General features: G+C 35.6%; 1 protein-coding gene across 1 annotated transcript in view; it reads right to left on the reverse strand.

The window, feature by feature from the left end:
- LOC115450193 overlaps window positions 1–10,426 on the reverse strand; it is a gene marked incomplete in the record, with an annotated part of 177,766 nt that extends 167,340 nt beyond the window's left edge. The window contains 1 exon segment of the mRNA XM_037443107.1: window positions 10,243–10,426. Within this exon segment, the coding sequence (XP_037299004.1) occupies window positions 10,243–10,426 (184 nt within the window).
- Window positions 10,427–10,852: the final 426 nt, after the last annotated feature.

Consider the following 10,852-nt stretch of genomic DNA (forward strand, 5'->3'; position numbering starts at 1 on the left):
GGACTCCCCAAAACAATGGGGAAGTAATGGAGCCTCGTGATGATTATTTAATCTAGGGTATAAAAAGGTGTTATCGGACTTCGTTCATAGTTTGACTGTAGATATTTTAGAAATAAAACATAAGTATAAGGGAGAATGAATAAAGGTTGATCATTGTAATGGTTTGAGCCCCAGTAAAGGTTGATGCTTTTGAAGTTCTTAAAGTCCCACTCCTAAATTCAATCTCTTTTGCAGAAGTTTTGGTCCAATGTGATAATTGAACGAGAACGAATAATGAATGGAGAACGAATAATAAATGAAATGAGATTAATGATTTATACCAACTCATAATGAATTTTCTAACACATTTGACGCCAGAATACAGTAATGTCACGTGTTTAGTACTTAAACTAATCCGAGTAGGTCGATGAAATAACCAATACAATTACTCCACTAATGATTTGTGAATTTAACTACCACAAATTATTTTAAAAAAATTGCTTTTGCGCGCGCGATTAATTATTCCTGCGATAAAATAGCATATAGTACTCAGGAGTAATGTAGCTTCCTACTAATGAAAGGATTTTCAAAATTGGTTCAATATTTCCAGGGATTAGTCCCTACAATCTTACAAACAAACATACAAACTATTTATAATTTTACCATACAACAAGCTTGCTAATTATAATTTGACCAGGGTAGGAATACTGTCTCAGTGAAAGCACGTGTATTGACTGACATCATGTTTTTATATCTAAAGACAACGATAAAGGCATATTGAATCACAGTTGAAACTCATCGAAAATATATCTAGGGAAAGAAGCGCATCAACCGCCCACCTTTTATGTGAGGGAGTCGAAGCTAGTTCCCCATAAGGCGTCGTTTACACAACAATATAGCGAGGTACACGTAAAAAAGAGTCCGTTTACACAGAGGTATCATCGTATCGTCAGCACCGTGAGTATAGGGTTGCCACGTCTTAAAATATTTAAGATGTGCCTGATATTTGAGATCAACAATCGTGAATATGAAATATTTTAACCGATATATTGAAATATTGAACCATTAATAACAGGCACTCAAATGGGATTAAAATTAATATTGTTATTAATGTAATATAATCTGTTAGGAATTTGGAACTGTTAATATCAAACATTATTAAAGAATATTCGTTACAAATATGTGGTTAATAAAATAATTTCAACATTATAGCTTTAGGAACACTAAATCTGAAATATTCCATAATAAATTTCACTAACCTACAGGCTTAGCTTAGAGTCCGCTATTTGCAAGGCGTCACATCAAAATCGGTATTAAACAGCATAAGAGACAACCCTAACGCCCTTCCCGAGGCGTGTTTAGACAGACAACACAACACGGCGCGGTTTATGAAATCACTCTGTAGGGTTGCCGGCGCACCCTGTGTTTTTACTTTGTTTTTATATGTTTACACTAAAAATTGATGGTAATGTTCCGAATGGGCATATAATTCGTACCCTCCGCAGATTTACTGCGCCATGCTTTGAATAAATTGATAAATAAAATTTCAGTACTGGTAATGATGCATGCTTTCTTTGTACCGAGCATCGCGGTAAGTTTATTGAGTTTTGTAATTTATAAAATAGGTATTGTTTTGTGTTCATAGTAGACTGCCAAAATTCATTTGATGAATTAAATAAATTCACATTTAGCGTTTCGTTATCAAGTACTGTTTACTATCAAACCCATTTAATTCAAAAGTTAATAAACGAAAAAACACCTCATTAATAATCATTTATAATTTTTTTAATGGCTTTTAGTAGTAAACATTACCTACATAAGGAAACGTTAAAAAAATGGATTTCGTTTTTTTTTTCAGATACGATCGTTTACTTAGAAGCCATCGCTTATATCATTTTTCTGGACTAGTTATAAACTATCTACATTTGAAAAACACGTAAATTGTTTGTTATTTATTTATTTATTTTAATTAGAACGGATAAACCAATTATATTAATTGAGTTAATAATAACAATATATAACTATAGTAAAATATGAAACAGATCAATAATCGACTTAACAACAACATGAAATATGCGGTGTCATGAGTTAATTTCATAATAATGCAAACATTCATACTGGATCACGTTCCAATCAGCCGAAAAAACGTCAAAATCTGGTGTCCTATTAAGGAGAGCATTAAGAGCGTTATGTGTGAAATAAATATTTGTTGTTGTTAATATATGAGAGAAATACATTTCCGGGCAAACGTCACGTATCAACATCACGAGAAAACTCTTCTCTGGAGCCACTACGAGTAATAAACCCACACGAGCTCCTACAAGAATAAAATAAAACAAGCTTATAAAACTATCTGTACGAAAAATTCTCACTTATTCCCTCCCGTGTGGTGTCATGAATGTTTAAATTTCAACTAAACAGATACCCAGTGCGTTGCAAATCTTATGTGCCGTGATATTTTTATCTATATTTGCTTTTCTGTCTGTATTACATGTATGTTAAAGGGTATAAGAGATTTTCTGTACACTATATTTAAAAATATACATATATATATATATATAGTTAGTTATAGACCGGGCATCAAAGCCAAAAATTTTTGCGCCAAAATTTATTACCAATTAATTGGTATTAAGTCGTCTTATTTGAAATGTCCGTATGACATATCACAGTGACCTTAGATATTCATACAAAAATAATATATTAACAGAAAATATACTAATATATGTATTAGAAACGCACGAATTATGATATGGAGAAATATATGAAGGATTTTACATTGGTTTGCTATTTCACGGTAAAGTAACCATCACATAAGCGCAAAATTTTTGTATGGCTATCTTCCTAATGTGCGGTCTATACAATCTTAGAACTCTTTGATTGTAATCAACTCTATATTTGTTATATTATTGTCTTTGCTTTGTGAATTACAAATGCATATTCAGTTTCCACAAGAGATGAACAGAATAGACGAATAAATTAAATCAATTAAATTCGCCTATGTGAAAAGATTAATAAATGAAAATCACCAATATCTATACCTACTTTTGTATCTTTTAATACTAATAATATTCACAAAGATAAGCTATCTATAAGTATTTCAATAAAGGATTTATCCATTTAACAATACATTCCCGTCCTCACACACACCACTACAAGTCCTGTGTAAGCCAGGAATAGCAGTGACAAGCAAAAATGATTAGAGAATCGAAAAAAAATAACTTATTCAATTTGATTTAATATTTCAATAACTAGTCATTTTTGAGCAAAACCACTGTGGAATACATAATTAATGAGCAAACAACGCTTAATATTCGAATTTAAAATCAGACTCCACGCCGAATTGTAATATTCATTTTTATCTATTCTCCTGTGTAATGAAAGCGTAAAAATTACAACACAATTTTAAACGTATGTAAAAAATACAATCAAAGCCATCCGAACGGAATAAATCTAGCTTCTCAGCTCGTAAATTATGAACATAAAAACATTATACCGACAAAGCAAACAAGTTACACGGCCTATTTTTGTCACGTTTCATCGAGCTTTAATTAAAAGCAGTGTTCTGTGATTTTCATGTATTTTTTTATCTGTTGGGCTGGTTTTGCGGCCGTGCGCGCCTCCAACCGCGCTGGTAATACAAACCTTATTCGAGATGGCGAATTTAAATACACGATCGAATGAATATTAATTTCCTGTGGACGCGCAACATGAGTTGTGGCTGAAAGATTTGCGTGTGAAGAAATCCCGTTTGAGCAACTCTGTTACTTGAGCAGCTATAATTCTATTTGGTTAAAAACAGAATTATGAAGGTATTATTTTTAATTCGATGCATATTCATTTGTTTTATGTAAAACAAAATTACGACGCGACCTCAAAAGCACATTTAAAAACAAATAACAAATACGGAAAAAGGGACAGAATACATTAATAGCGAATTATCCTTATCATTCAATTTATACTTTAATAAATTAGGAATATTGTACATTCTAGTTCGATAATGTTTTCACGGTTAAATCCATTAAATAAGTAACTCAACTATTTTGTTCGCGGTTTGCTGTGCCCGCATTCTCCGTATTACTGATTTAAACTGTGTGGCCAACAGTTGATTGGATTATTAAGGATTAACTTCTGATAGAGGATGGATTTTGTGGATGTGCTACGAGTTAAATCATTATGTAATATTATAGATGAAGTTATTAAACCAAAATAGTAATTATTCATAACGACTTAAATACCCATCTTGAGAGTAATGGTTTTCAAAATGTACAAGATATCTGAACGAACTAATAAAAAAAGGTACAGTCGGACCGTATTTAATCTAGAGTCGCTCCGCAACTTCTCTTAATTTTTATTGCAAAAGAAGTGACAGTCCTAAGATGAGATATACGAAACATCAGGCACAATCCGGCACGTCAGAAATGAGACCGGCTCTCGACAGTCAGAAACAATTACGTGTTACGGATACATAATGGAACTGGAAGGGACGTCGCGCGAAGGTCCACTTGAGATAGAATAAGAAAGCAACAAGCGGGTCCTGCATAATGATGTAATATTAAATGCAACATGATAGAAGAATTTTACTGTTTCTACATTTAAAACCATGATTAGCATTTAATAATTAATAGTTTACCAATCTCACGTTTACGTCGGAACTCAAGTAAACATTTGAGATAGTGAACTAATAAAAAAAACTTGAGCTGTAGTTTGAGCGCCTGTTTCCAGCTATCAAAATCCTTAACATGGTGTAAATTAAGATATCATTTGAGATGTTATTGATACATATTTATTGAATAGCGACGATTTTAAGTTGACAGCAACTCAACTGATATCGCACTTCATAGCGAAACTGAGTCGCCAATTTTATCTATTATACGGCCCTTAATTTCTTGTTCCCTAAATTTAAGCCAAAAATATAATGCGGTATCTATCAGTAATCTGTGGCGCGGCGCGGCGCGGCGTCACCGGCTAGCAAAAAACTCCGTTCATATTTAGTGACAGCATTAACCCCCGTGGGACGGCCCTTTATTGGCCGCCGGGTTGGTTGAATACAAAACAGGCCCGCCCACGCCCTGACCGCGGAAGTGACAAAATAGAAACAATATAATGGACTCTGACAAAGTCATTTTTCAAAAGGAAAAATAATGCTGTTTGAATTTGGTATATTTGTTAGGTATGTGGATGATATATGGAGGTTTCGGGTAACAACCATTTTTTAGAGGTAGAAAATCCTTTGTATTAATGATGCCTAATGTGCCTTTTGAACTTGTAAGTTGAAAACTATACCCTATTAATATATAGGTTATGTTTTAATGTCAACCTTAATACCTGTATAATTTAAACAATTACCATTCTTGAGACGACTGGATTATTATAATTTTATATTTCTATTATAAATATGCCTCAATACTTTATAATGTGTTTATAAATGTAAGTGGCCACTTTTTATTCCCCCATACTTTTGCAAAAAAAATGTAATATCCGTATGCCACATCCACCGAATTATAATTCCACACCGGTCCTTTTTCTCCTATTATTTTCATTAACAGCGACGCGCGTGATCGAAATAAAGTGGCCTTTGACGTTGCCAACGTTTTTTGACTGACTTTTTTTCAAGCGTGGAATGGAAAAGAAATCACCGAAGCGGATTCTGATAAAAAATCTTTCTTATTAAACGTTAGAAATTCTTTGCCGTCTCCTCGACAGAATATTATGTAAGGGCGAGCACAAGGCCACCCACTGTTTGACTTAGGGGAAGCCATTCAGCGAATATTTCAACTTTAAATAAGACTTTATTGAATTCGAGCGGTGAATTTGGAAATATTTAAATTACTTAATGTTGTTATTGGGTGATTATTTATTGAAACTTTGCATTGTATTAGAATATTGTCGTTGCCCTTCGGCTGGATTAATGATTGTTTTTAACTTTGAAATTTTTTTTTTCTTTCATCATAATCTGTTGTAATACAAGGTACCTGAGGGTACCATAAGGTTTTTACAAAACATTGTAATGTCACAAATAATTCTTAGAAACGCACCACTAAATTAAAATTTGGCGCAGTTATAAGAATTGAAACATCCCATCTATTTTTAGTTGAGAGTTAATGAACCATTTTTTCTTTGAAAAACAGCTCTAAAATATTAAAATGAAGCTACTAGGTCAAGTCAAGATACGACATAGTTTCACAACATTGCAAGCAATATTACGAAAATGCGTAAAAATATAAAAGCACTATACACAATGATTATTAGGTAAACATTCGCATCAGAAGTAACCCATCCCTCGATATACCGCAGCATGAAGCTTAATACTGAAATAAGGCTGTATGTTCTAATGTGATTAAGTGTATTATCATGTCACCTCCAAATATGCCAACCAATGCTATATACATAGTTCAGTTTTAGTTAAGTTTCAAAACAAGACCATCTACGTCACTTCCTTAAGCAAATAGAGCCTCATACAGCTATTTTATTTGACTTTAAATCGAGTCCCTTTTTATTTAAGTACATGGTCCATAAGACGATATCAGTTCGATCAGCGGACAGCAGGTCACTCCCATGCGAGCCGTCACAGAAATTCGCAGTTACGCGAAATGGCCAATTTATATGGAAAACGCCTCTAAATGTGTATCGTGTGAGATAAGATCTACAATAGACGGTTAGGCCACGACGATCGCGTTTCTAACTACCCAGCCAACCCACCAACTACCACTGCTTCTTCTGGAAGGATATTATATTTTGAAAAATTAGAGTGTGTCATTCTGACAATTTGAGTTCCGAGGTAATTATGGGTAAATACAGTGAGGAAGTTCTTTTTAATCTTCGGGCACGGAAAGTGACCCCACTGTACCTTATGGTAAGTAGGTTCCAATAGAATGTCGACTGACGAGAGATGATTATCCCTCGACAGTCAACACGATTATGCCAGTCTGTTGAAACCGGATATGCACAGGCTGATCGTGGAACGCATTATGGCGGATTTTAACACCGTGTGTACGATGGTCGCTATGCGGGTATAAAATATATTCTTCCAGCATATTAAGTTTATTTGGCAACACAATACTTAATATCAGTCTACTTCCGTCCACTTCCCTCCGCGCGCGCGCACGGTGCGGTGACGTACTTACGCACTGATTATTAAAATTGTGCAAATTGCGTTTAGGGTTTGATTATCGGCTCGTGGGCTGTTTCTGGTTGTGTGGTGTTGTTCTGTGTACTACGGTCCGTAAGTTTTTGAGTGTTTTATTTCGGATTTTTGAAATAATTATCAAATTGTTTCCTCGGTAAGTGCTTTTATTTTTATTTTTATTGTGAGGGTACTTGGCCGGTTGCCGTAAAGGTAATAAGTATTTCTATTCCGTGTATTTGCCATTTAACTTAGTATTTTTAATAGCGTTTAATTCAATTTAACATGCCAAATAATAACGACGACCCGCCTGATCGGGGTCCAAACCCTTTTCGTAAAAGCGGAATAATATCGAGATCGCCTTCTTCCGCAAAACCCAAGCGACTTTTTAGTGAAAATTCGCCGTCAATCAATGCTTCACCGGAAATAACACCGGAAATAAATCGATCCGCATCTCAAAATACGGTTTCGCCTAGGTCCGACGATAACATTGAAAAAGAGGATAATTATTGCGATTTGGTTTCTGAGGCCGCAAATTATTTGTCCAAAATAAATGAACTCGTGAATGATCAGGGTTCGCGTATGAACGTCGCGAATAAGTCTGCGATAATGGACTTTACTCAGCGCATCACAGCAATCGTTTCGGTGTTGGCCCTAAAGTCATCGTGCAACGAAACCAAGTTAGCCAATGCGCAACGGGAGCTAGAAGGAATCAAGAATTGTCCCCGTCCTACTCCACCCAAAGCGGACGGCAAAATGACCTACGCGAGTTCCGTTAAGCTCCGTCTGCCAAAACAAGCCCCGGCAATGGAGCCTCGCGCGCCGGAGGACGATTTCATTAAATCCGTTAAAATCGTTCGGCGACGTAGTTTGGAACACGGACGTAAATGGATAGGCGTGGAAATTGATTCGGAAGTGAGAAAACATCTAGTTGCGACCAAAGACAAACTATTTATAGATTGGGCAACCTGCAGGTTTATTGATGACGTGGAGATAGTCCGCTGCCTCAATTGCCAACAATACGGGCATGTGCATAAGTTCTGCACCATTAAAACACCAACTTGTGCCGTTTGTGCCGAGGCACATGAAACCAAGGCTTGTCCACATAAGGACAATCGTGATTTTAAGCCCGTATGCGCAACTTGCAAGCGTTTTAAGAAACCCCACGACCATCGCTGTGGGTCTCAGGAATGTCCGTCATACAAACATAAATTAGAAACCCTAATTTTGTCAACTAATTATTAAATAAATTTAATATGGATAACTTTATTATCGGACAATTAAATCTCCACAACGATAGGGTGGCGACGTCGGAATTAGATACGTTAGTTCGGGATTATAAACTCGACGTTGTACTTGTACAGGAACAATATCAACACGCTCGATTGCGTAGCAGAGTCGTACAGCTTGATAGCAGCTCACGAGCTGGCATTTATGTAGCGAACTCTAATTTCACTGTAACTTCAGTGCGTAATCTCATGACGTCACACTGTGCAGTCGCGGAGGTTTCAAATCCGAGCTGTAAGGTTTTCATAGTGAGCTGTTACTTTCAATACTCGGACCCGGTAGGACCACATATACACCATCTCCGCCAGGTTTTACGATCACTTGCAGGTCGTAAAGTAATTATAGGCGCTGACGTTAATGCGTCATCTACTCTTTGGTATGGCAAATATCGATCCACCGATACCGATCGGCGTTGCGCCGTCGAAGATTTCATCGCAGAGATGAATCTTGGTATTCACAATACCCCGATGCACCACCAACTTACTGTAGCCCTACGGGCGAGTCTTCTATTGACGTCACACTTTCTAGTGGAGACGTTCGACTTGATAGGTGGCGTGTCCTGCCGGATGCGTCATGTAGTGACCATCGCCTGATTGTGTACGAATTCTTGCCTAGATTGACACAAGGTTTTATTCATAACAACTATGATTTTAGATATAAAACTAAAGGGGCTAACTGGGACTTTTTTAGCTCTTTATTTGCTAGACATGCCAGAGATTTTACTCGCAATGATCTCTCACCTGAAACATGTGCTGAACTTATGTCGGCCACGTTCACATACTGTGCAGATGTTGCTATCGGTCGAGGTTCAATTACAAATACTCGTAGATGTGATTGGTGGAACGAAAATCTAGTCCACCTACGCCGAATTTTTCGTAGGGCGCGCAGGAGGTTTAATAGGCTTAAAAAGCGTTGTGTCACAGGTGACACTTTTACATCTGCTTTTAACCCTTACAGGACCATAAGGTAGCCAATAATAAAACTAAGTATTTAGCTGTTGTTTATAGTTCATTATAACACACGAAAGATATATAATGTACAAACACCACAGATATTGTTATGTTTTTTTTAGAAATTAAAGGGAAAAATGTTTCCCAATGGTCCACAAAGGGAAATATGATTTAGCAGAAATCATACTCACGTTGAAAGTTATTATTGCTATATAAAAAAAAAATAAAACAGAATTTTAAAACCAATAATGTATAATTGTATGAAGTATTATGTTATCTTGAGAAAAATCAAACAATAACAAAAGGTTATAGTAGAAATGTAGCTCAGGCATGGTATTCTTGGAAACAATTCCTATTGCTCGTAAAGCATAAATGTACTTGGCACATAACACATATGTTATGCGTGCGATTTTCAATGCGCTTTTTTGCGCAATTTACACATCTTTTCATTTTTGGTGTTTTTCCATATTATGAGCCGGTAAATTGCGTTTCCCACCAATTCTTGTCTTTCCTATCGCAACTATACTAGGTCTGGAACGCTGTCTACATGTAAAGGTGTTTATTAGCTTCCGAGTTATATTTTGGCAAAATTCGAGGCTACTCAATAATGGGCCCTCGACTCTTCCAGAACCGTGCAGCTTTACGTAATTGATATATGCGTTATTCATTGTGATATCAGTCATATCGAAGAATAAACGCAGATAATACTTTATTTTAGCTTTTCGGTGAACTTCATAGGTAACTTTACGCTGATCCATAAGATCAACTCCGCCCATATTCTTGTTGTATTGCATAACAACTTCAGGGCATATACCATTTATTTTGTCCACTGATCCTGCTTTCTGTTTTTTCGAACAGTGCCACAAGCTTTTATGTTCTGCAACATCAATTTATATTGCAAACTGGGAGAGTTGAAAAAGTTTTCTACTTGGATTTCATCTATGCCATTTTCAATATTGTCAGCTATGAACTGCTGCTCTTCCTCGTCGAGATGAAGATTGTCCTCGCAGTCACTGTTGTCGGCCATTAGGAACTGCAATATCTCATCTTCATGAACATAAAACTCACTGCAACCTCTTCTTGCCATTTCTTAAAATAAAATGACAATTTACATAGATATAAAGTATTTATAATAATAAAAACGAATATCACTAAAACTATTAAAAAGTTTCTATTGACGTCCACTGGGAAAAATAGTTCCCTTCTAGTTTTTCATCGTAAATTAGTACATAAAGTAAATATTGCATAAAATATTTGTAATAACACAATAAATTACTTACCAAATAATGTAACATAAGCAGCAAAATACTTTATTATATTTTATTATAGTAGCAAATTAATAATTCAATTTTCAATTCCAGTCCGCGATTATTTTGCTATTGGCGCGCTAATATTTTGATATTTGAGATAGTTAGTGTTGCCAGATTAGAAAAAATAAAAGAGACCGTTCCATAAATACTCACGTATCGTCATTAAAATATAAAATTGCCATTAAAAATTTAGCGTAAATACT

The sequence above is a fragment of the Manduca sexta genome, chromosome 26 (genome assembly GCF_014839805.1).
Source record: "Manduca sexta isolate Smith_Timp_Sample1 chromosome 26, JHU_Msex_v1.0, whole genome shotgun sequence".
Lineage (NCBI taxonomy): Eukaryota > Metazoa > Arthropoda > Insecta > Lepidoptera > Sphingidae > Manduca > Manduca sexta.